At 46.4% G+C, this 27,091-nt stretch overlaps 1 protein-coding gene across 1 annotated transcript; it reads right to left on the reverse strand.

Annotated features, from left to right (window-relative positions):
- Window positions 1–390: 390 nt before the first annotated feature.
- On the reverse strand, window positions 391–25,724 carry crabp1a (cellular retinoic acid binding protein 1a). The gene is made up of 4 exons (XM_056282041.1): window positions 25,507–25,724; window positions 20,677–20,855; window positions 7,804–7,917; window positions 391–787 (listed from the first exon to the last, which is right to left on the reverse strand). Exons 1-4 carry the CDS (start codon window positions 25,574–25,576, stop codon window positions 737–739), a joined length of 414 nt encoding a protein of 137 aa, XP_056138016.1. The 5' UTR covers window positions 25,577–25,724; the 3' UTR covers window positions 391–736.
- Window positions 25,725–27,091: the final 1,367 nt, after the last annotated feature.

Below are 27,091 nucleotides of genomic sequence, written 5' to 3' on the forward strand. Positions count from 1 at the left end.
TGCTCGATTCAGGGTAGAATTCTGAGCTTAAAAAATAGTGTGTATAGTTGATCAGTATTTGATATGTATGCAAGCTGACTGGGGCTGACAACCCCTATGAGGGATTAATCTTGAAGTCATAAGTTTATGTGATTTTATTTTCAGGGCAACTGCTTTATGGCTTTGTGAGCTTTGTGTCTAGCATTGGTAAAGCTGGCTTATCGATAGCTGAAGGTGAACCAGTGGGACCCGAACCTGTCCAGTCATCAGGAATGAGAAATTGAAGATGACATGTTGGCCATAGATCAATTTCCCACATTAGTCATGAGAAATACTCCTACTCCTGTTTTCTGGTTGATGTTTGGATGCAAATTTAAGAATGAATGCCCAACACAGACACTTTGTCCAGATTTTATTTCTTATTGTTTGTCAATGAACATGAGGGCCTGATTGATTTTTAAATTCTGCCCAAACAAAATGACCGCAGGGTGACAGATGCGAAGACTGAGCATCTAGCGGGGGGGGGGGGGTTCTAGACAGACTAATAATACAGCAAATGCCACAAACCCAACAGTTTCACACAGGACACGGACAAACATGGCTGCCATATGTGGGGGCTACGTAGAGTTTGCTCAGAGATGACACAGAATACAGTGAACATTAGCTAGCTAGCTGGCTACAAAGGGTTGTGGGGTGGTGTGTCCAGATGGGGTTCTGTCATGTATGTACTGTCCCATCCTGATGATGATGTGAAGGTTCACTCCCGAACGTAGATCCGCGTGCACACAACATCATTGGCCCCAAATATCTGGAGGAAACAGAGATTTCAGTCACGGAATGTTCTGTAGTTCCATCTTTAAACGAAGATTTTTTACATTTATTTAACTTTACTTACAGAACCTGCTTTCCATTCATGCAGAAACACAAGTTCACACCTGGAAGCTGACCAGTACAACTAGTATGCTCAGTAAAAACCACAGGCTTCTACTGCTGGAAACTGTGTAGGAACATCATGACGGGAGATGCTTTTTATTGACTAGTACACCACTGGCTGTTTTGAACATTTAGGATGTTGTTTAATGTTTAGCTGACTACCTAATTAGCCGATGATGTGTGTTGATAGCTGTAGATGTGGTGAACGTGTGATATTTGTTGATAAAAATCACCAAACGCTGCCATGATCAGTCTTCCATCGGCATCTCCATGATGACGGTGTTGCACCAAAATCTGTGACTGTTGAAAATGTGTGACCATGGTGAAGATGCACAAATTAGAAACAGTCCAAGACAGTATAGCGCCGTAGCTGGCAGACACCTAACAGCCCATCCTACTCCCTATTTAAGTTAATGTCTGGGTTAGGTGTGGTTTTAGTTTTGGTCTGGTTTAGGTGTAGTTAAATTCAGGGTAACCAATCACAGAAAGTTGAATCAGTTCATCTGGATGCAACGATTTCTGTGATTTAAGGTCACAATTTTTGACAGCTGAAGATTTTGGTGTAACACCGAAATTATTGGAGATGCTGGTGGAAGACTGATCATGGCAACATTTAATGGTTTTTATAAACAAATATCCCACCCGTAATCAACTCCCTCCCAGTCATATTTTAGTTCATATTTTACCATTTTTATGCTGATGACACTCAGCTGTACATGCCACTAAAACCCACAGATCCTAGCGCCCTAGCAAATCTCACAACTTGCCTTTCTGGCATTAAATCCTGGATGTCTGAAAACTTGCTCAAATTTAATGATGGTAAGTCTGAGGTCATTCTGTTTGGTCCCAAAAATTCCATCAGACTTTTTGTTACTAATCTTGGTGGTCTGTCAGGTAGTCTTAAGCAGGCTGCTAGGAATCTTAGGGTAATATTCGATGTTAACCTCAGTTTTGATAATCAAATCAAACATGTTGTTCAGTCATGCTTTCTCCAGCTCAAGCTAATCTCCAAAATTAGGTCATTTTTATCAATTGCCGATCTGCAAAAAGTTGTACACGCTTTTATCTATTCTCGGCGTTACAGATGGTACAAAATGCCGCTGCTCGGCTCATTACTGGGACAAAGAGGCATGACCATATAACTCCTGTGCTTGCCTCCCTACACTGGTGATGGGGCTTTTGCTGTTAGAGCCCCCACACTATGGAACTCTCTTCCTGTTTAACTAAGACAAACCAAGTCTCTAGCTTCTTTTAAATCTTGTCTTAAAACTTTTCTTTTTATGAAAGCTTTTACAAATGTTTGATATTCGTTTTTATTTATTTATACTCTTTATTTATACTCTTACTTATTTGGTCTTACTCTTAATTTTGCGTTGTCTGGTTTTATGTCTTTGTAAAACACTTTGTAACATTGTTTTAGAAAAGTGCTATATGAATAAAGTTATTATTATTATTATTATTATTATATTGATGACTTCTATTGGAAGGAGAGGTTATCTGGACCTCCTGCGATCACATCCACTGTCCCCTCACTTAGACGTCCAGTTCATTTTATTATGTTGAACGTGACGGTACGAGGGAGGAGGGAGTACTGACGTGAACGCAGCTCTGAATAAAACCCAGATTCTCATTTTTATTCACACCTGTAGGAATTTTCGATTTTCCATTTCCCTTAACTTACGTGTCTTTGGACTGTAGAGGAACCAAAAACCACAAACAAAAAAATAACGGGTAGGAAAAAATAAGTGTACACTTACTCCTACTGCTTTTCCAACATGTGACAAATAACCTGATGTAAAGGGAGATGTGTTGGCTGAGTTTTGATGTGTGGATTTGTTGATCACTTCAGATTATTGGCAATGGATCATCTGTGTGTTATATCCTGCTTATTACATGTTCCAAATGAACCATCATTCATTCTTTCATAACAGGGAAAACACGGGACTGCTCCAACAGTGTTGTCCATGAGGCCCCCTTGTTGCCTTGTGATATGTGATAATAGTCTGAACACTATAGAGGAGTGTCCTCAGTAGAGCAGATCTCCACCAGGCGTACCTATCTCCCCTTCTTCATACACACACACACACACACACACACACACACACGTATCGAGGCGATTAGATTATATTCAATCAGTTTTCTTTGAAAAAGTATTTTGACGTCATCAGTGCTCCTTACTACTAAATTGTCCCCAGGCGTGAATGTGTGTGTGTGTGTGTGTGTGTGTGTGATGGCCTGGCGGCCTGTCCAGGGTGTGTCCTCGCCTGCCGCCCAGTGGCTGCAGGGATAGGCTCCAGCATCCCGCGGCCCTGAGAGCAGAGTAAGCGGTCTTGATAACGGCTGGATGGACAGTGGTCCTTAGTGAGTAAGTGACCAGGTGCAGGTTTGTCAGGATGTTTGTGGCTCCAGCTGTCCCTCTTTCATTACCAGTCGCACCCAAACTGATACACAGCAATGCAAATGTATTGTCTCGAGTTGGGGTGTCATTCTTTTTGACGTTTCATTCAGCAAGATGTCAGTTCATTTAGTCTGTACTGGAAAGTGCCTGGTGACTGTGCAAGCTTGAGTCACTCCAATTTTCTGATGTGCCGTCATTTTCTCATTATATTGCAGCCTGACGTAGCCATAGAAAATTGGGGAAGTTTGCCTGAAACTGCTTTCAGATTAAACGTATTAAATGGAGCATGGACGGCTTATGGAAATGTGCCCCACTTACAGTGTGAACTGCCAAAGACAATCAGACCATTGCAGTATGATGGCGAGTCCCCGGTGAGTCTTGGTGTCTGGGAGCTCGGTTGGACACAGATATGATTCCCATTCGCTCTGTGTTTGTTTTGGCTTTTCTCTGTCCTTTGTCTCCACAGACGGAGGCTGTCTGGGTGCAGCGATGACTCACGCCTCTCTTTAACACCAGCAACACTGAGTCTTCCAGGGTTTCGAACAGCAGCTTCTTTACCAGCTGCTGAACATCGCATCGCTCTCGGGTCTTATCTGCACTTCATCTTCATGGTCGTGAACATCATCTCGCTCTGCTTCCTTTGTATTTTTCTTTTCCTACCCAGTTGTACTTGGCCAATTACCCCACTCTTCCGAGCCGCCCTGGTCTCTGCTCCGAAATCGCCAGGGGGTCGGCCCCCTTTAGTCGAGTGGTTAGCGATGTCGCCTCGGGGTGCGGTACAACCCCAAATCGAATCCCACCGCTGCCCCCAATGTAACTAAGTATATTTCCGCCCACTGCCGACTCGATCCGGGGTTGTACCGCACCACAAGGCGACATTGCTAACCACTCGACTAAAGGGGGCCTACCCCCTGGCGATGGGCCGGTGGGTCTTTTTGTAGGTTCAAGTAGGTAGCGGAATAGACCGCCACACTACCTAGATGCTGTCTTTGTATTTTTTAATGGAGTTTTATTGCAGCTGGTTTTAGAGTTCCACAAGTATGTCCATCCATCCATCATCCAGACCGCTTGTCCTGCTCGGGGTCGCGAGGACCCTACAAGTTTATTTATCAGAAGCCACATGGCAGTCCAGTGCCTAAAGTGGAGCGCTTGACTCAAAGCCAACAGATGAAAAACACTTCAGGCAAAGAGGAGTTTGTTCTAGTGTGTGTGTGTGTGTGTGTGGGTGAAAACATTGACATATGTGCACGTATTTCAATGTTTTCACCATATTCAGCCTCCTATATGTGTGCGTATCAGCATTTGTCTGCCTTCTGTGCGTGTGAGTGAGTGAGTGTGTGTGAGTGTGTGTGTGTGTGTGTGTGTGTGTGTGTGTGTGTGTGTGTGTGTGTGTGAGAGAGTCTGTGTGAGTGAGTGTGTGTGAGTGTGTGTGAGTGAGTGTGTGCCCGTCTGTGCCCAGGAGCAGCTGGAGCATTTGGCACTAATGGAAATCATCGATCTAAGCTGTGACAGCAACACACACACACACACACACGCACACACATACACCAAGAATGGGAGTCCATACAGAGTAGAGAAGTGGCATTTTTGAATTAGCTGGAGTCCTGGGGGGGGGGTTGTTACACACACACACACACACACATACACAGACACAGTGGGTGACAGCAGAGTGTGTCAAGCTGCATCATCAGTGGTTGTGTTATTGTACCCCCATAACGTCTGACTTTACAAGCTGTCACAGAAACTCTTCATCTGATTGTAGTGGTGAAGTTTGAATCCCCGTCAGCAAAACAGGGTTTTTACTCAGTTTCAGATTTATTGCTGGGCTCCGTCTTAGTCGGGTTTGTTTTGGCGTTTTGAGATTGAACCTGTGAAGCGGCTCCAGATGCAGAGCACCAGATGTGATTTGTACAACATGAAGCCATGAGCCTGCAGAGCTCTGACTCACTACAAAAACAATTCATGTTATTTTTAATCTTATAAATGAGTTTATCAAAATATCGCCATAAACTAGGAGTGTCCGGGTAGTCTAGCGGTCTGCCTGCCAACACAGGGATCAGTGGTTCGAATCCCCGTGTTACCTCCGGCTTGGTCGGGCGTCCCTACAGAAACAACTGGCAATGACTGCGGGTGGGAAGCCAGATGTGTGCATGTGTCCTGGTCACTGCACCAGCGCCTCCTCTGGTCGGTCAGGGTGACTGTTCAGGGTGGAGGGGGAACTGGGGGAAATAGCGTGATCCTCCCACACACTACGTCCCCCTGGTGAAACTCCTCACTGTCAGGTGAAAAGAAGTGGCTGGTGACTCCACATGTATGGGAGGAGGCATGTGATAGTCTGCAGCCCTCCCCGGATCAGCAGAGGGGGTGGAGCAGAGACCGGGACGGCTCAGACAGCGGGGTGATTGGCCAAGTACAATTAGGGAGAAAAAGGGTCTGTGTGTCTGTATGTAGGTGGTGGTGTTACTGGACCTGTGTGCCTCCTATGTAGGTGGGGGTGTTACTGGACCGGTGTGTCTCTATGTAGGTGGGGGTGTTACTGGACCAGTGTGCCTCTATGTAGGTGGTGGTGTTACTGGACCAGTGTCCCTCTATGTAGGTGGTAGTGTTACTGGACCAGTGTGTCTCTATGTAGGTGGTGGTGTTACTGGACCAGTATATCTCTGTAGGTGGGGGTGTTACTGGACCGGTGTGTCTCTATGTAGGTGGGGGTGTTACTGGACCAGTGTGCCTCTATGTAGGTGGTGGTGTTACTGGACCAGTGTGTCTCTATGTAGGTGTTATGTTACTGGACCAGTGTGTCTCCTATGTAGGTGGTGGTGTTACTGGACCAGTGTGTCTCCTATGTAGGTGGTGGTGTTACTGGACCGGTGTGTCTCTATTTGGGTGGTGGTGTTATTGGACCAGTGTGTCTCCTATGTAGGTGGTGGTGTTACTGGACCAGTGTGTCTCTATGTGGGTGTCAGTATTACTGGACCAGTGTGTTTCTATGTAGGTGGTGGTGTTACTGGACCAGTGTGTCTCTATGTGGGTGGTGGTGTTACTGGACCAGTGTGTCTCTATGTAGGTGGTGGTGTTACTGGACCAGTGTGTCTCTATGTAGGTGGTGGTGTTACTGGACCAGTGTGTCTCTATGTAGGTGTTGGTGTTACTGGACCAGTGTGTTTCTATGTAGGTGGTGGTGTTACTGGACCAGTGTGTCTCTATGTAGGTGTTGTGTTACTGAACCAGTGTGTCTGTATGTGGGTGGTGGTGTTACTGGACCAGTGTGTCTCTATGTAGGTGGTGGTGTTACTGGATCAGTGTGTCTCTATGTAGGTGTTGGTGTTACTGGACCAGTGTGTTTCCATGTAGGTGGTGGTGTTACTGGACCAGTGTGTCTCTATGTAGGTGGTAGTGTTACTGGACCAGTGTGTCTCTATGTAGGTGGTGGTGTTACTGGACCAGTGTGTCTCTATGTAGGTGGTGGTGTTACTGGACCAGTGTGTCTCTATGTAGGTGGTAGTGTTACTGGACCAGTGTGTCTCTATGTGGGTGGTGGTGTTACTGGACCAGTGTGTCTCTATGTAGGTGGTGGTGTTACTGGACCAGTGTGTCTCTATGTAGGTGGTGGTGTTACTGGACCAGTGTGTCTCTATGTAGGTGGGGGTGTTACTGGACCAGTGTGCCTCTATGTAGGTGGTGGTGTTACTGGACCAGTGTGCCTCTATGTAGGTGGTAGTGTTACTGGACCAGTGTGTCTCTATGTAGGTGGTGGTGTTACTGGACCAGTATATCTCTGTAGGTGGGGTTGTTACTGGACCGGTGTGTCTCTATGTAGGTGGGGGTGTTACTGGACCAGTGTGTCTCTATGTAGGTGGTGGTGTTACTGGACCAGTGTGTCTCTATGTGGGTGTCAGTATTACTGGACCAGTGTGTCTCTATGTAGGTGGTGGTCTTACTGGACCAGTGTGTCTCTATGTGGGTGGTGGTGTTACTGGACCAGTGTGTCTCCATGTAGGTGGTGGTGTTACTGGACCAGTGTGTCTCTATGTAGGTGGTGGTCTTACTGGACCAGTGTGTCTCTATGTGGGTGGTGGTGTTACTGGACCAGTGTGTCTATATGTGGGTGGTGGTGCACTCATTTACATCATGCACAAAGTTGTGAGGAAAAAGGAATGTGTTGTTTTTTTAAACAATATTTTCAGTAAAACGGGTCCAAACCAGCATTCTGTGGTTCAGTGAGGAGACCGGCTCTGTGTCTCTTTTTTTCACTGTTAAATCAAACCATTTATAAACTGCTGGTTGTGTAGTGCCACTGAGGGCCAGCAGCTGGCATCAAACAGAGCATGAGTGTGTTGCAGGTGTATTTTAAATGAAGCTACTTATCAACCATTTTAAGATGGTCTCTGTTGTTTCAGAGCTGAAGAAAGACCTCCGTCTGAGCAGGGGTCAGTCATGTGACACAGGGACATGTGACCTGATGTGTGACTTGGGGGTCGGTGGTGGACGCTCACCAGGATGAGTTCGTCCCCGTTGAGCTCGCGGGTCCAGTAGGTCTTGGGTCCGTCTCCCTCCACCAGAGTCTGCTTACAGTGGATCTTGTTCTCGGTCTCCCAGGTGGCCAGGCTCTGCAGCGGGTCAGAGGACACAGGTCAGTGGTCAGACAGAAACACAACACATCTAAAAGCGTTTTTTTTTTTTTTTTTAAGCTACAGTACACAGTCCACGGTCTTTCAGGGCCTTCTCACATACAATGATCAAAGTCTTCAGGCCACATCAGTTTGTGTTCAACTCAAATTACCAGTCTTCACCAGCACCTTCTACATGACTCATGAGTTATTATAAAGATTCTTCCTCCTCATCCTCACTGACACTGTACGGTGTTTGTTGGTGAGATTTTATTTTCAAATTGATTTGTCTGTTCTGTTTGCAATGGTGATGGACAGGTTGAAGGACGAGATCAGGCAGGAGTCTCCGTGGACTCTGATGTTTGTGGATGACATTGTGATCTGTAGTGAGAGTAGGGTGCAGGTTGAGGAGAGCCTGGAGAGGTGGAGGTATACACTGGAGAGAAGAGGAATGAAAGTCAGTAGCAGCAAGATGGAATACATTTGCGTGAATGAGAGGGAGGACAGCAGAATGGTGAGAATGCAAGGAGTAGAGGTGACGAAGGTGGATGAGTTTAAATACTTGGGGTCGACTGTCCAAAGTAACGGGGAGTGCAGAAGAGAAGTGAAGAAGAGAGTGCAGGCAGGGTGGAGTGGGTGGAGAAGAGTGTCAGGAGTGATGTGTGACAGAAGGGTACCAGCAAGAGTTAAACGGAAGGTTTACAAGATGGTAGTGAGACCAGCTATGTTATATGGTTTGGAGACAGTGGCACTGATGAAAAGACAGGAGGTGGAACTGGAGGTGGCAGAGATGAAGAGGATAAGATTTTCATTGGGGGTGATGAAGAAGGACAGGATTAGGAACGAGTCTATTAGAGGGACAGCTCAGGTTGGACGGTTTGGAGACAAAGCAAGAGAGGCAAGATGGAGATGGTGTGGACATGTGTGGAGGAGAGATGCTGGGTATACTGGGAGAAGGATGCTGAAGATGGAGCTGCCAGGGAAGAGGAGAAGAGGAAGGCCAAAGAGGAGGTTTATGGATGTGGTGAGGGAAGACATGCAGGTGGCTGGTGTGACAGAGGAAGATGCAGAGGACAGGAAGAGATGGAAACGGATGAGCCACTGTGGCGCCCCCTAACGGGAGTGGCCGAAAGTAGTAGTAGTAGTAGTCGTAGTTGACTGTTCTGTTCCTGTTTCATCTTGGTCAGTAATCAGTAAGCTACGAAAAAATGAGGTTGTCTTGGTCTTCAGTAGATAATTACTTTAATGCCATTCAAATAAATACAGCAGAATTACTTCACTTTCAGGTTCGTTCCTTCTCAGAAGAAAATTTAAAGAAACATCAGAGAACAAGATGAGTAGTCAGAAGCAACGGTGTTCCAACCTTACAGCGCAAACTGTAAAGCAGAATATTACTTTATTCCTGAAGAAGTTCTTCATTTCATAAGTTTCAGTAGTGATTATTATTATTCTTTTGTTATTTTCCAATAACTGCTTCAAAGTAGGAAAACCCACCGCAGAATATTCCCTCCACTCCGAACAATGCATGGAAGCACAACGCCCTCCCGCTCAATGCCAAGTTAACTTCTGACACCATGGTATTTTCCTAAAGTAGCTGGTGTAGAATTACTGTCCTGTAACAGAGGAAGACGTCCTCATGTAGGTGATTTTCTCACTGGTGAAACCGTCTGTACTGTAGCACCAAACTCTGGTGCCGACGCACATGCCAACGTGAACTCACACTGAAAGCTGAAATGTAGTTTTGTTCATCATTTGTTTTAAAAGTGGTATTTCTGGAGTGTTTAGCGGGACATTTAATTTGAGAAATCCTACTAGTTAAGAATAAAGCAGACTGGAACAAAATCCTTGTTTTACTTTGGTTGGAGATATATATATATATATATATATAGAGAGAGAGAGAGAGAGAGAGAGAGAGAGAGAGAGAGAGACTTAAGGTTTCACGAGGTTCATCTCCATATCAAAGCAAAGGGGAACCATGACAAGTCCCTGTGAGTCTCCGAGCTTGCCTCTGGTTTCTCCAGACGCGCTGCAGCCCAGAAAGTCAATTAGCCACGGCTCCGTTCTGAGACCAGCATCCGTCTCTGGTGCTGACGGGGATTAATCTGCTTTCATTCTGCTATACACACTCACCCACAGAGGAATACTCTCTCTCTCTCTCTCTCTCTCTCTCTCTCTCTCTCTCTCTCTCTCTCTCTCTCTCTCTCTCTCTCTCTGTGTATCTGTGTCTCACTCTGTCCCTCTCTTTATCCGTCTCTCTCTCTCGCTCTCTATCTGCCTCTCTTTCTTCGTCTCTCTCTCTCTTTATCTGTCTCTCTCTTCTCTCTGCCTCTCTCTATCTGTCTCTCTCTTCTCTATTTGTCTCTGTCTGTCTGTCTCTCTTTATCTTTCTCTTTATCGCTTTCTCTCTCATCTGTCTCTATCTTTCTCTCTATCTGTCTCCCTCTATCTGTCTGTCTCTTTATCTGTCTCTCACTTTATCTTTCTCTCTTTATCTCTCTCACTTATATGTCTCTCTCTATCTGGCTCTCTCTGTCTCTGTCTGTCTGTGTCTCTGTCTGTCTGTCTGTCTGTCTGTCTCTCTCTCTCTCTCTCTCACACACACACACAGCTAGTCCTTGTCATTCAGTTTGTTGGGTCAGATGTTCCTCTGGTCTCAGGATAGGTACTGCAGCACATCTCTGCAGCTGCAGAGTCTTCATGGCCACTCAGAAACAAAGATTAATTCTTAAAGCTGTGAGGATAACGTCTCATTTCCTGCTCACTTTTAGAGGTTTTTAGCTTGCTGGGATTTTTTTTTCAAATCTTCTCTCAGTGCCCAAAATAACAAATAATCAAATAATCTGTGTTGAACTCAGACTTTGTCCTCGAGTCACATTTGGTCTTATTTCTTATTTTTCATACAGACTTTCTGCTTGCTATAATTCACATGGGCTGTTCACACACAATCATAATAACCATAAACTTGGTTTATATAGCACATCTCTGAGCAAAGGCACAAAGTGCTTTACATAAAAACAGGAAGTAAGACTACAGTTATGATAAAGAATAAAAAGGGGGAACGTGTACAGTAATGCAGAAAAGTTTAGTTGAACAGTTACAACAATAAAAAGAGCTAAAACCCTTGATATAGATAGAAACAAACGAATGAAACATCGTATAGACATGAGTTTTAAGAAGCCATTTAAAGATTTAGTTCCACGGCTGAGGAACCCGGACTGAAAATGCTCGATCCCTCCAGGTAATGAGACCGGAGCAAAATCTCAAAATCAATCCTAAAACTCGCAGGTAACCAGCGAGGTGACTTGTTCCCACGTCCTAGAATTAGTCCGGAGCCTAGCAGCAGCATTTTAAATTAACTGGAGTGGATCCTGCACTTCCCCATCTGGTGTGGGAAGATGGCGGCGCAAACTTATGTTTGCGGCAGCCTCACCCAGTACCGTCCATGCAGTGTCTTTGTCCACGTCTGCGTCTAAGATTTTTTTGTCTTCATTTGATGGCTGGGAGAGCTGGCACTGGATCAGCTGGGAGAGCTTGGTCGGCTGCATCCTGTGGGCCCAGGGACCACGGCCCTGATCGGAGCTGCGCCCGAAGAGATAACACCAAGGGCGGTCTGAAAGGACGTGGAAGTGGAGCCAGCTAAGCTCAGCAAAGTAAGCTTATTTGGTTTAAAACAATGTTTTTTTATTTTTTGTTTTTTAACTTTTAATGCTTCACAAATTCAACTTCTCCATAACTAATGCCCGAGCACCGCCAATGATGGGACATGATATGGTTTAGACTGTCTGATTCACCAGGTTGAAATGGCACAGATAATTCATCTGCATAACAGTGGAATATGTCTGGGAGGTATGTGAGCCAGGTTGACCAGCAGGAAAATGTGAGGGAACGCTGCTGTTTGATTTCAGTTTTGTTTTTTTATTATTCTGGTTTAAAAACGGAAACGAAACCTACAATTTTGTGGTACATGTGACCCGTTGTATGAGGAAAACAGGCTTAACACAGTGGTAATATACGTCAAGTCTAGTTGAATCACAGTGTTGGAATAAGGGTTAGGAGGAGACGGGTTAAGGTGAGGAGGAGGTGGGCTGTGAAAAGGATTGATAGAAGAAGACAACTCTAAATGGAATTGTAAAAGTACACACTAGCTGTGCTGAGCACTTTGCGCAACGGGTGTGTATTATCAGACTGAAGCCATCAAACACTCTTTCAAAACCCAGAGACAGTCTTTGGGTATTTGTTGCTATCTACCGACTCAGAACTCAGATGTGATGGGTGGTCCGCCGCGGGCTGGGTCCCGCCTGTCACAGATGGATGATGTGCCGTCCATCAAAGAAATTAGGGGGGGCAGTCGTTCAACAGCCACCCTCATCCGCTCTGACACCACGTCCTCCCGAATCACCAAAATCTCCACAGCCAACACATCAGAGGACCAGGTCCTTCACCGAAACCCTGAGAGACCAACCGCCTGTCACCATCAATTCAACTTAATTAATTTCAAAAAACTTGTTTATCTCCGAGAGGCAATTCCTGAGGCAGGCATAGTGAAAGGACACACAAACAGGACATATAAGACGATACATGACAACAACAGTGACCATGTAGCACAATCAAAAGGTCAAATGGGTATGTGTGTGGCGGGGAGGGGGGGATGCTAGGACTGTGGCAGACCAGTAGGTGTAGGGATTAGTCCCAGGCAAGAGAGGAAGAGGGGGCTGGGAGCAGACTGGAGTTTAGTAGGCGAACAGCTTCATATATGAATGTTGCCTTCCTCCGGTTAGTCCAAGCTGCAGGGCAGAGGGCAGCCATTTGAAGGCCCCGTACAGGACATGGGTGGGGTCCTGTAGGATGGAGTGAGAGCATTTTCTGATCATGCAGTGAGGCCAGAGGGGGTAGCTAGCCTATGATCTTGGTGCAGGTGTGCACTGTATTCTGAAGGTGCTTTGTGTTTTAGATTGTGAGAGAGTACAACCAGCAAATGAACGAGAAGCTGATTGTGCTTTCAGTGGAGTTGTAAAATGTGTTGAAGATATTTCTGTTTACCCCAAAGGAGTTTAGCTTCCTCAAGAAATACTGATGCTGTTGGCACTTTTTGATGATGACCTCTGTGTTGGCCTCAAAACACAGTTTGTCATAACAGTGTTCAGGCATCCTCTCACTTTCCAAGATTGTGTTACAACCCAGTTAAAAACCCGACTGCCATCTCCTAAACATCTCCATGCCTCCACAGGTATGTCCTCTAGACCAACTGCCTTTCCACTCTTCATCCTCTTCATAGCTGCCCTCACTTCTTCCTTGCTAATCCACTGCACTTCCTGATTCACTGTCCCCACATCATCCAAACTTCTCTCTCTCTCATTTTCGTCATTCATCAGCCCCTCAAAGTATTCCTTCCACCTTCTCAACACACTCCCCTCGCTTATCAGCACAATTTCATCTCTATCCTTGATCACCCTAACCTGCTGCACATCCTTGCCAGCTTGGTCCCGCTTACAAGTCCTTTTCTCCTTCCTTAGTGTCCAATCTGTCATACAACTCACCATACGCCTTTGCCTTTGCCACCTCTCTCTTCACTTTACGCTGCATCTCCTTGTACTCCTGTCTACTTTCTTCATCTCGCTGACTATCCCACTTCTTCTTTGCCAACCTCTTCCTCTGTACACTTTGCTGTACTTCCTCATTCCAACACCAAGTCTCCTTGTCTTCCTTCTTCTGTCCTGATGACACACCAAGTACCTTCCTAGCTGTCTCCCTCACTATTTCTGCAGTGGTTGTCCAGCCATCCGGCAACTCTTCACTTCCATCCAGCGCCTGTCTTAACTCCTCCCTGAACTCCACACAACAGTCTTCCTTCTTCAATTTCCACAATTGTATCCTTGACTCTGCCTTCACTCTCTTCCTCTTCTTATATGTGTAGATATATTTCTATTTTTATTAATGTAAATTCTTCTATTCAGTTGTTAACTGTGAGCATGAATACTAATAAACACAAGCTCAAACTTAGTCAGTTGAATTGGTTGAGCCCCCAGTCCGGACGGGTGTCCCTGCATGTTTCAAGATGTTCACCATCACCCAAAAAACCCAAGATAACGGGACTTGATGACTGCACGCCTGTCACCTTGACCTCTTTAGTCATGAAGATCTTCGAGAGACTGGTACAAGAGCATTTAAAAGCCACTACAAACAAACTACTTGATCCCCTGCAATTTGCCTATAGATCAAACAGATCTGTGGACAATGCCATCACCATGGGCCTGCACTTCCTGCTGCACAATTTTGACACTCCAAGGGTGTTTGCCAGGGTCCTGTTTGTGGATTTTAGCTCTTCCTTCAACACAATCATCTCAGAGCTTCTCCACTCCAAGCTCTACCAACTGTCTACATCTGAAACCCATTGGTAGATGGATTACCAGCTTCCTCACAGATGGGCCACAGAAGGTCAGAATGGGAAAATTCACCAGCGGCTCCCTGACCCGCAGCAACAGAACACCACAGGGGTGCATGCTTTCTGCTCCCCTCTACTCTCTCTACAGAAATGACTACACCTCCAGTGATCCCTCTGTATAGCTCCTCAAGTTCACTGACGACATGACAGTTATCGGCCTCATCCACAACGATGTGTCAGCATACAGACAGGAGATTGAACAGTTGACTTCATGGTGCAGTCAAAACAACCTGGACCTAAATGCCCTAGACTGTAGAGACGATAGTGCACTTCAGCAAAAGCCCCCCCTTCCCTCCCCGATCATCACATAGACAATTCAGAGGGCGTTGACTGTAATGTCAAGTTACATTTTAAGTGTATGTGCTGCTTCCCCATTTGAAAGAGATTGCTGCATCTACCTGAAGGTTTTTTTTTCTGATTTTTCCCTTTTTCTCCCAGTTTAGTGGCCAATCGATCCCTATTTTAATTCAAACACCCACCCTTGTACTGCATGCGTTCGCCAACTGCATCTCTCCGGTCGGTAGTCTCAAAGGAGACGCCTCCCCACTTTCGTGACAAGGTGACTCCAGGTTGAACCACTGCTTTTTCCGACACACCCAGAGACGCATTCATGTGACGAACACAAGCCGACTCCGCCCCCCTCCCGAAGATAGCGTTGCCAATTGTTGCTGCTTCACCGAGTCCGGCCATAGTCGGATCTGACGAGACCGAGGCGCGAACCCCGGTCCCCAGTGGGCAGCTGCATCGACACAAAGCCAGTGCTTAGACCGCTACGCCACTGTGGACCCTCTATTACATTTTTAAGTAAGCACTGGCTTTACAGTGTATGTCCTGACATGGATAAAGGATATAAAAGGGTGTAGATGTAGAGGACAGTGGTGGAGGTGCCCATGTATAAAGGATATAAAGGGCTGTAGATGTAGAGGACAGTGGTGGAGGTGCCCATGTATAAAGGATATAAAGGGCTGTAGCTGTAGAGGACAGTGGTGGAGGTGTCCATGTATCAAGGATATAAAGGGCTGTAGCTGTAGAGGACAGTGGTGGAGGTGTCCATGTATCAAGGATATAAAGGGCTGTAGATGTAAAGATATAAAGAGATAGAGATATAAAGCAGTGTAGATATGGACAGTGACGGAGGTGTGGGTAGGTAACGGTGTTGTAGTTAAACATCTCATCCTAGCCTCTATCAGGTCTACCGAGAGTTTCATTTTTAATGCCAGTGTGTTGTCTTTCTACTTGCCTCTTAGTTTATTGGCCTAATGTGCTGGAGGTGATGTGTGGTGACTACACCTCATGGTTGTCGCGAGCTTCGATGCCTCCAGTGGTGTAGACAATTCATAGGGGTAATGTTACGTAAGAAAAAGCATTGATTTTCTCAGAGCTGCTGTGTGATTGGTCTCGTTTTTTGTTGAATTCATCAAGAGAGTGTTCAGGTCCACCTCCCCAGACCCACACCGACACGTTTTCACATCAGAACATGACAAGGTAAAAGGGATTACTGCTTCTTTAAATCAACGTGCAGACGGAAAGGTCTGGTGAATTTTTGAAAAACAAAAAGAATCATCTGCCTCCTGACAGAGGAGTGGCACCGAGCACTGTCTCTCCATGCCCACTACCCAGCATGCCCCGGGGCACAGACAGCCGGAGCCGCCGTCTCCTCAGACCCAAATTAGGTCACGTCTGCCCTCCCTCACTGCAACATGCTGGAAACGTGTCGCTTTCCCAATGAAACCAAAGCAGAGACAAAACCCAGATGAAGTTTGGGCTTTTTATCCATGGAACATCATGTTGCTTCCCTGGAATCTTTGCTCTGTGAATGGCTGCCCTGAAATATGTCATGTTAGGTTCGCTGGGATTTGTCCTTTGTGTTTGATGGACAGATGATTATCAAATGCTCTGTGGATTCTGCACAAAGCCACACGTGCTTGGTGGAAATCCCTGGCTGGCTCTTGGTTGAGTTTTATTGTGCAAATGACGTGCACGTGCCTTTTTTCCTTCTCTGAGCAACCATCCCTCCACAAGCACGAGTACTGCGGCATGCCAGCGAGACCGATTCGACGGAGGGATCTTTCAGCACCGTTCATTTCTGTGTAGTTATTTTGAAAAAGGGAATTGAGCTTCCTGCTTTAAATTCAACCCATTTAGGAAAAAAACATTGGAAATAAACTTGACAGTTTTATGGTGGAGGTCAGAGATAATTCTTAAAGGATGTCCGGTATATGTCATGTTTGGCTGTCAGTCTCTTTGAATACTTTGCTTATATGAGGGCTTTGAATTATCAGATATATGAACAAGGACCAAATCAGTCAACCCAACTGTGGCAGATGACCCCTGAAGAACATAAGTGGAATTACAGTGTTACATCAACAAGTCACCTCTGTCCAGTGAAGTTTGTCATCAGTTTTGCTGTGGTCATCTTGTGAAAACTATGTGAAGGAGATCTTGAGGAGATCCACTTCGAGGAGAAGATCTCCTCGACGTGGATGGCTGCTCCATCTGCCCATCCCCTGAATTACGCAACCTTGGTGTCATTCTGAACTCCACCCTCTCATTCCAGTGACACATCAAATCCAAATCTGCTTTCTTTCACCTTAAAAACATCTCCACACTCCGGCCGTTACGCTCAGACTCCGTGGCGGAGACCCTCATTTATGCCTTCATCACTTCACGTCTGGATTATTGCAGTGAAGTCCTGTTTGAGGTCTCTAGCAAAGCCCTAGACAGGCTTCAGTATGTGCAGAATTCAGCTGCCAGGGTGCTTGCTCGCACCAAGCCCTGGCAACATATCACTCCCACCCTTGTCCACCTTCACTGGCTCCCAGTCAAATCCCGCATTCTTATAAAATCCTCCTCCTCACCTCTTAATCCCGCCATGCCCTTACCCCCCAGTACCTAGCAGACCTCCTCAACCCCTGTATTCCATCCTGGAATCTGTGAGCCCCAGACACAGGCCTGCTTCCATCCCCCACACCAACTTGCGGACTTTTTGGGCTAGAGCCTTTAGTGTGGCAGCCCTCACCCTTTGGAACTCTATTCCAGCAGAGATCCGCAGCGCTGCTTCTTTGGACAATTTTAAACGACTACTGGAAACCTACCTTTTTGCTAAGGCCTATGGTCTGTAGTCTTTTGAGCTTTGTTTTAATCTTTTTTTTCTAGTGTAAAGCGTCCTTCGGTTCCTTGAAAGATGCTATACAAAACTAAGTTGTTGTTGTTGTTGTTGATGCATACAAGATACACACCTGGAATTCAGCATCAGGAAGCTGTTCATTGTTACTGTACCCCAGACTTCACATGACTCCGAGGAGCAGTAACCCTTTTCCTGTCTGTCATTTAGCTTGTGTTTTACTTGTCAGTGTTCATGATTTCTATGGTGTTTCTTTGTTATTTCTGCCTTTTACAAAATCCAAGTCTGTGGTGGTCGTAGATCTTCTAACTCTCCTCAGTTTATGTCTGTGGGTTCATAATCTGACGGACACTTGGAGGGGAATAAGGAAGCCCCTATTATATCTCAAGGTGATTTTCCAGACTTTTTAAACACGCTCTTGTATTTTTTCCCACAACACACCTGCACGTAACAACTAGAATTTGTCAAAATAATTTTCTAGACAGTCCCAAACTTTACAAAGCTGGTTTCCATCATTGTGCTGCTCATCCTGGTCTTACTGTGGTGGCATGGTCACTGATGTTCTTTTTAAGTATGAGAGAGAGAGAATTTCCTTTCCCGTCTTAAACAACCTCCACCTTCCCTTTCCCCTGTCTTAAACCGCCGCCACCTTCCCTTTTCCCTGTCTTAAACCACCTCCTCCTTCCCTTCCCTGTCTTAAACCACCTCCACATTCCCTTCTCTGTCTTAAACTGCCTCCACCTTCCCTTCTCTGTCTTAAACCGCCGCCACCTTCCCTTTTCCCTGTCTTAAACCGCCTCCACCTTCCCTTCCCTGTCTTAAACCACCTCCACATTCCCTTCTCTGTCTTAAACAACCTCCACCTTCCCTTCCCTGTCTTAAACCACCTCCACATTCCCTTCTCTGTCTTAAACAACCTCCACCTTCCCTTTCCCCTGTCTTAAACCGCCGCCACCTTCCCTTTTCCCTGTCTGAAACCACCTCCACCTTCCCTTCCCTGTCTTAAACCACCTCCACATTCCCTTCTCTGTCTTAAACTGCCACCACCTTCTCTGTTCCCTGTCTTAAACCGCCTCCACCTTCCTTTCTCTGTCTTAAACCACCTCCACCTTCCCTTTTCCCTGTCTTAAACTGCCTCCACCTTCCCTTCTCTGTCTTAAACCGCCTCCACCTTCCCTGTCTTAAACCGCCTCCACATTACCTTCCCTGTCTTAAACAACCTCCACCTTCCCTTTTCCCTGTCTTAAACCGCCTCCACCTTCCCTTCTCTGTCTTAAACTGCCACCACCTTCCCTGTTCCCTGTCTTAAATCGCCTCCACCTTCCTTTCTCTGTCTTAAACCACCTCCACCTTCCCTTTTCCCTGTCTTAAACTGCCTCCACCTTCCCTTCTCTGTGTTAAACCGCCTCCATCTTCCCTTCCCTGTCTTAAACCGCCTCCACCTTCCCTTCCCTGTCTTGAACCACCTCCACCTTCCCTTCTCTGTCTTAAACCGCCTCCACCTTCCCTGTCTTAAACCGCCTCCACATTACCTTCCCTGTCTTAAACAACCTCCACCTTCCCTTTTCCCTGTCTTAAACCGCCTCCACCTTCCCTTCTCTGTCTTAAACTGCCACCACCTTCCCTGTTCCCTGTCTTAAATCGCCTCCACCTTCCTTTCTCTGTCTTAAACCACCTCCACCTTCCCTTTTCCCTGTCTTAAACTGCCTCCACCTTCCCTTCTCTGTGTTAAACCGCCTCCATCTTCCCTTCCCTGTCTTAAACCGCCTCCACCTTCCCTTCCCTGTCTTGAACCACCTCCACCTTCCCTTTTCTCTGTCTTAAACTGCCTCCACCTTCCCTTCTCTGTCTTAAACCGCCTCCATCTTTCCTTCTCTGTCTTAAACTGCCTCCACCTTCCCTTCTCTGTCTTAAACCGCCTCCACTTTCCCTTTTCCCTGTCTTAAACCATCTTCACCTTCCCTTTCCCCTGTCTTAAACCATCTTCACCTTCCCTTTCCCCTGTCTTAAACCACCTCCACCTTCCCTTTTCCCTGTCTAAACCGCCTCAACCTTCCCTTCTGTGTCTTAAACTGCCTCTGCCTTCTCTTCCCTGTCTTAAACCACCTCCACCTTCCCTTCTCTGTCTTACACTGCCTCCACCTTCCCTTCCCTGTCTAAAATCACCTTCCCTTCTCTGTTTTAAACCGCCTCCACCTTCCCTTCTCTTTAGCTCATCATCCGCCCGCTCAGACATGAACACCATACCAACAGCCCAACTCAGTCGACGTATTAATTTTTCATACAACGCACCAACAACCACCGCAGAGAAACCATGACGTCTGCTGCCACCACACACACACACACACAATCACACACAATTGACACACATGTATACACACACATGATTACACATACACATATGCACACAGTTACACACACATGCATACACATACACACACAATCACTCACATACAAATATATATACACACGCGTGCGCACACAGAAAGGAGGGCAATAGTTGGAAAAGAAGCTAGATGTTCTGACATGTTCTTAAAGAAAGTGATGAGTGATGGTTTGATGTGTGATGGAGTGATGAGTGATGGGAGTGATGGTGTGATGGAGTGATGTTGTGATGGAGTGATGGAGTGATGAGTGATGGTTTGATGTGTGATGGAGTGATGGTGTGATGGAGTGATGTGTGATGAGTGATGGAGTGATGTGTGATGGTGTTATGGAGTGATGGTGTGATGGAGTGATGTCTGATGGAGTGATGGTGTTATGGAGTGATGAGTGATGGTGTGATGGAGTGATGTCTGATGGAGTGATGGTGTTATGGAGTGATGAGTGATGGAGTGATGTGCAGTGTGACAGCAGAGCAGCTCATCACTATACTGATCAGCGGCAGTAGGACACGTGTGGTGCGACCACACACCCAGAACCATTTTGTCTAAGGTGAAGTCGGTGTGTTGGATTTTATTGTGTCCATTATTTTAACTGCCAACGTGCTCACGTAGTGGATTTAAACAGGGTTAATAGTCTCATGTTGTGGGCTACAATGATACACTGGGTTTAGACTGCAGGTCATTTAAACAGCCTGCTGGTGACGGTTTGGTTCAAGTGATCTGTCTCAGTCTTCAGATTGTGGATGTTATGAACTGAAACCCTCCATTTTGCTTTGTGTTTTGTTTTTGTTTTTTTGTCTGTAGCCTACCTTGCATTTTCGTCCGTCCACAGTCTCCTCGTCAAACTCTTCACCGATGTGGAAGTTGATCTCAGTGGTGCGAACGCTGGTGGAGGTTTTGATGTAGAACTGTTCTCCATCCTGGCGGATCTCCACGTGGGGCTTGGCGGCTGCTGCCCCGGCCACCTTCCTCAGCATGGCGTTCACGCCTGAGCGGATCAGGCGGAGGAGAGATGGAGAGATGCAGGGAGGGAGAGAAGGATGGAGGGAGAGAGCAGAGCAGTAAATAAAGGGGCAGTTAAAAGTCCCAGCTGGCGTCGGGTGGAGAAGTTGGCCCTAAATAGTATAAAATGAATCCAAATGAATTTGATCAAATCTACATCTTCATTCAAATCTGTAGCAGCCATTAAACATTTTACATTGTTTTACATTTAATTTACATTAAAAATACTTTTTTTTTCGTTTGATGGCTGGGAGAGCTTGGTCTGCTGCGTCCTGTGGGCCCAGGGACCACAGCCCTGCTTGGAGCTGCGCCCGAGAGGAAACACCGAGGGCGGTCTGGCGGCGGCCTCGCCTAGCGTCGACTGCGGTGTTTTTGTCTGCGTTTGCGTTTGTGTCGTCGTGTGGAGTGCAGGGAGGTGTGTCAGAGGTGTCTGACTGGGAGAGCTGGCATGGGATTGGCTGAGGGAGCCTGGTCTGCTGTGTCCAGTGGGCCCAAAGACCATGGTTCTGCCCAGAGCTGCGCCCGAAGAGGAAACACCGAGGGCGGTCAGACAGGACGCGGAAGCGGGGCAGGCTAAGCTAACTGCTAGCCCATGCAGACCGGCAGTTCCGACAGTCATCCTGGCTGGCGTTTGTTCTCTGGACAGTGGATTGTTTGGACTGTGTTGCACTGAATGGACTGTGTTGTTAACTGTTTGTGGGGTTTTTTTCCCCCTTTGTTCTCTCTGTTTTTGTATGTTTTTGGTGGTGTCGTTTTTGGAAATTTTGGATGTGTGTTTTTATCTTTCGTGTTGCACTGCTGTGGGCTGGGAGAAACAAAATTTCGTTTCTTTTGTGTGTGCGAGTACATGATAGAAATGACCATAAATTGTTCCATCCATCCATCCATTATCCAAACTGCTTATCCTGCTCTCAGGGTCACGGGGATGCTGGAGCCTATCCCAGCAGTCATTGGGCGGCAGGCGGGGAGACACCCTGGACAGGCCGCCAGGCCATCACAGGGCCCGCCAAGGAGTTGAAGACAATCGGTCAATAATAGAAAACTAAGCCTGAAGACGTTTGTGTAAAAACGTGTGTGTTGCAGTATTGGGGCGGTGGTTTGTAAAGTTTTGAGCTGTAACGATGGACCCGCACCGAGACAAGACTGAGAAGATACTGTGAAATGAAATCCTCCTAATGCGTCTGTAAGGGCCACAGAGTATGTGAAGGATTATAGCCTCGATTCATCTGCAAGGAAATTTCACCCCTAAATCACCGTAAATTTGTTCCCCTCTTGTCTTTTGTTGCGGGCGAGGATGGCAGCGTGCTGCACGGCACGCCAACTAAATCGGTTTCTGATGGCTGCACAGAAACCTGTACTGCATGTCACGGTCCAAACCTGTGAGGAGCCAAGCATGAAAGAAATGCAGACGTCTTGAAGGGAATCATGACGACAAATTTTGGGTAGATTCGACTGTTACCACAAATATTGTGGAAAAGCTGAGAGAGATCTGTGGAATTCTGGCGCCGCGATCCGTGTCGGAGAAAAAGAGTATTTGGCCCTGAAAAAAAAATACAACAGTTGAATGTGACGGGTCGGAGTGTTTGGCTGTCTCTGTGTCTGATTACTGTGACCGTGTTTAAGGGAGTGCGTGGCAAACGCTTTGGCCTCGTCTGTGGAGTCCTGCCAGGCCATCTGGCTCAGCCGACACCTTCCATCCCCTCACATGGCACCCCATCAAAGATGCACGACGTCTTCAGCTTTGGACATCACACCATACCGGCTGGCAACGCTGCTCCACTGTGGAGTCTTTAAAGCATATGTCCTCTAATCTTCAGTAGGATCTGCTCAGAACCCAAACCACCACCACCCGCCCGGCTCCGGACCTGAGCATAAAGAGATGCTATGCTCATATTTTACAGTTTTGTCAGTTGGTAACTGACAGCTGTCAGGAAGATATCTGCTGTTTCAAAGGAAAAGCCAATCAGTCACTGGTCAGACCTTATGGAGATGTGAGCTGTTTACATGTTTCCCATTTTGAATTCAACAGCATCAGAAGTTACCCTGAGCTAAGGACCACAGTCAACAAACCCACCATCCATGACTTGACCTTGTTCTTCCCAGGTTGTTTTGTGGGCGGATTGATTTTAGCCAGTGGCGACTGGCTAGTACGGGGTGCTGGGGCACCACCCCCTTCAGACATCAAGAGATGAAAATCTACTTAAACATGTTAAATATAATTTAGTTGTATAACGCAAATAATGATGAAATAAAAGTGTTTTCAGTCTGTGAGCGCCTGTCAGCAGCATTTAGTTCAAAAATGGTATTTGGTTGATTTCTGTCTGAAGACATATACTTCCTGGGTGAGGGGCGCCGGCCAAACCATACCTTATGTAAGCTCTCAAACTTGTGGCGAGCAGGTGACCTGAGGCTGCTGTCTGATTGGTTTCTTCAGATTTTCCAGGGGGCGCAGTTCTGTGCACCCCAGACACTCCCACTTTTATTGGCAGCAAATTGGTATTGTTTTAATGGTTTTTGATCTAATGTGATTGGACGATTCTCGTGGCTGTCAATCATGTTCACACCCACCCCGACGCCTTGTCTCAACTGTCAATCATCCACCGTCTACCACCCCTGATAAAATCTATAGGCTACATTGTCCTTCTTAATAACTCTGTGATTGTGTGGACATTAAAGCAGCTGTCAGGTGTGCTGCGCCAAGGTACATTGTGCCCCCCCGAAACATTTTTATCACCAGCCGCCACTGATCCTGATGGTTCTTTATTTAGGAACCTGAACATTAAGCTACAGTCCTTAATCTCCTGGTTTAACTGGACCAGTGTGTCTCTATGTAGGTGGTGGTGTTACTGGACCAGTGTGTCTCTTATGTAGGTGGTGGTGAGGTAGGTGTCTCTGAGCTCCATTCCCAATGAATGAGAGTCAGCAGGGCTGTTGTGTCAAGAAACAAACCAGAAAACCTGGTGGAACCTGAGTTTTACTTATTGATGCTGTACTGTCTGCTGGTAAAGGTCTTCTACCAGCTTGTTCTGTCATATCTGCTGGTTAGACACAATATCTTCACTTCTTCTTCTATCTCAACGCTACCTGCCTTCTTCCTCATTGGAAAACATTATGCACCCTATCATTTTTCCTGGCAAACTCCTCCCAGACACCAACCATCCACATGATTTCTTCTTTGTTGGTGCAAAGACAAACTCGTCTGCTGTGGTCTGGTAAACAGGACTGTGTTGTTGTGGTTAGACTAGATTGAAGCTCAGTGCTTCCTTTAGTATCTGCATGAGGGATTCTAATCCCCGCCGCCTGTAGGGAAACTTGTCTGCCTCCAAGTCGACAGATAATTAGGAAGATGCTGATGGAAAGTGGCGGCACAGCAGCTTTGGAATCCACATTAGCTTGCCTTTGTGGCCCTCCATTGACCGAGCACTTATGTAACAGGAAACGGACGGTCTGCTCAGGGAAGATGTGGTTTAAGTGTTGGTGAATGGACGTAGCGCTGAAAAGACGAGTTTTTCTCACAGACAGAAAGCTTCACGTCTTGAGCTCAGGTTCCTGCAGAAAGACCTCACAGCTCACACGGGGTCTGACGGGGTTTGATGAGGACGCTAATGACTCAATGGTGAATTCTGCTTACAGATCTGGAAAACTCCACGTCACATGGTAGCGAACCAGACCAATAAGAAGGAACTGAAACTCTCAAAGAAATTGTTAATTTTTAACGCGAATACATACTTAGAGGTCCTTTAAAAACTTGGAATCTTCCAGAATCTAACAAATTATATATAAAAGTTGTGTCTTAATTACTATGTAGCCGATGTATAAATATAAGTAAAAGCTATACATTTACACATCCAGCCTTTTGGCTATGATCTTCTCCAGTTAGAAATTTCAGAAAACTTTCAACTTTGCTGTGTGAAAAGGAACCATTCATACCCCAAAGTTGTTTTTTTTTTCTTTCTGTATTTTCAATTTATTTTTTGTAACCAAAACCAGGGGAGTTACTAAAGCCCTCATCACAACACCAGGCATCTCCAGAACCACACCGTGAAGACGTTCCTCTGACTGCGCTGCCGTGACCACACTACACCGCCGCAAAATCCAGTGACCCACTTAACTTGTCCAAATCTAACCCATCCCAACCATCAGTTAAGACCAAGAGAGAGAGAGGGAGAGGAGGGGGGGTGCAGGAACAAAGGATAGGACGCAGGAGAACAGCAGCGGGCTCAGGAGATCTCTGTTGGCATAGCTAATGCATGCCCTACTTAAACTCTTAACGTGAATAATGTTCCCCCCCGCGTTTTCCTGTAACAATACCACGTCTGTTCTGGACTGGATTCTGGATCCGCTGGTTGATATCTCCTCTGTGAGCCGAAGGGATTTCCCCCCTTCTTGCATCTCTGCACAGACCTCTTCCTCCTTTCCCAAACATTCCCAAACCGAGCCGATGGGAGTCCCAGAGAGGGGAAAAAAAAGAAAGAAAGGAGGACCTTCTCTCTTTTTACAATAGACAAGATTGATAGGCAACCTCATGCAGGGATGTGCTGTTGCACTGTTTCTCTGGAGGGTAAAGAGAGGGATGGAAAACAGGGTGAGGGGGAGATGGAGGGGAGATAAAAAAAAGAAGATAGGAAATGGCTTACCCAGTGCTTTGAGAAGTTCATCAAAATTCTCACTGCTTTTCATCTTCCAGATTCCAGCAAAGTTGGGCATGTCTGTTGTAAAGAATGCAAAGCTGCGAAAAGAACCTTTTCCACGTCCTGCACTCCTCTCCCTGTGTCTCTATCTCTCTATCTCCCTCTCACTCTTTTCTTACACACCCTCTCTCCCTTCCTTTCTGTCTGTCTATTCCCCTGTCTCCTCAGCACCCGGCGTGTCCCCCCCCCCCTCCTGTCTCTCTCTCTCCCTCCCTCCCCTCTCTCTCTTCTCTCTCTCTCTCTCAATACTGACGCAAATGTCTTCCTGGGTTTCTTTCAAGACCCACACAGAAACACAATGACAACCTCTTTCTCTCTCTGTCTGCTTGTGTCTGCATGTGTGTGTGTGTGTTTGTCTGCATATGTGTGTGTGTGTGTGTGTGTGTGTGTGTGTGTGTGTCAGCTGCAGTCATGTCTCCCAGTGTCTGTCTTTCATAGGGGTGAAATTCCCTCCCCCTCTGTTGTTTTTATTACAGTAGAAGAAGAAGACGGACGTTTCTCTTCTCTCAGGGTCTGAGAACACAGCAGCCTCCTCTACACACTGGATTTTCAGAGCTGCTAGGTTTCAGAACATCAAATTCAAACATTTTTCAAACCCATTTTAATAAATGATGTGAGCAGCGGTCCACAGAGCAGAACGTTAAGACGACTACTGATTAGGGAAGTGGAGTAAAATCTGACGTTCAGAAGTTTTGGAGTATTTATTCAGATATCTCAGACGAAGTTAGGCTGACTGTAGAAAATGTTATTTATTTATTTTTTAATTTCCCCCTCATTTTCTCTCCAGTTGTATCCGGGCCAATTTTTCCCACCCTTCCAAGCCGTCCCAGTCACTGCTCCACCCCCTCTGCTGATCCTGCAGACTACTACATGTCTCCTACGATACATGTGGAGTCACCAGCCGCTTCTTTTCACCTGACAGTGAGGAGTTTCACCAGGGGGACGTAGTGCGTGGGAGGATCACACTATTCCCCCCAGTTCACCCGCAGACACAGCCAATTGTGTCTGCAGGGACACCCGCCCAAGCCGGAGGTAACACGGGGATTCGAACCAGCAATCCCCATGTTGGTAGGCAACAAAATAGACCGCCACACCACCCGGATGCCCTCTTTGTGAATTTGTTTTACATAATTTGCTGTAACACGAGCTTCAGTCCTTCTGAATTATATTGTTTGGTAAAATGAGACTTATTTCTAACATTATTTATTCTGGTGCCTCTCTGGCTCATGGGACTTTCTGAAATAAAACCTCTAATGTTACCGTTTGCAAACAAAGGCATTGCTATTGGCCTTCAATGTTAACTCACATTTGCTATTTTAAACATGGATACAAACTTGTCAGATTAGTGTTTACAGATTTTGAACTATCGAGCACATGGAGCCATAGCTGGATCGGCTGGGAGAGCTTGGTCTGCTGCGTCGTGTGGGCCCAGGAACCACGGCCCTGCCTGGAGCTGTGCCTGAAGAAGTAACACCGAGGGCGGTCCGACAGGACACGGAAGCAGGGCAGGCTAAGCTAACTGCTAGCCCAT

This window comes from Lampris incognitus, chromosome 6, assembly GCF_029633865.1.
Source record: "Lampris incognitus isolate fLamInc1 chromosome 6, fLamInc1.hap2, whole genome shotgun sequence".
Classification (NCBI taxonomy): domain Eukaryota; kingdom Metazoa; phylum Chordata; class Actinopteri; order Lampriformes; family Lampridae; genus Lampris; species Lampris incognitus.

What these genes read in the sequence shown, in the direction of transcription:
- crabp1a (XM_056282041.1), bottom strand. Translation starts at nt 25,576, where the DNA reads ATGCCCAACTTTGCTGGAATCTGGAAGATGAAAAGCAGTGAGAATTTT. An exon ending in TGGACGGACGAAAATGCAAG is followed by an intron (nt 7,918 to 20,676) that starts GTAGGCTACAGA and finishes GACCCGCTGCAG; the next exon opens with AGCCTGGCCACCTGGGAGAC. An exon ending in ACGGGGACGAACTCATCCTG is followed by an intron (nt 788 to 7,803) that starts GTGAGCGTCCAC and finishes TGTTTCCTCCAG; the next exon opens with ATATTTGGGGCCAATGATGT.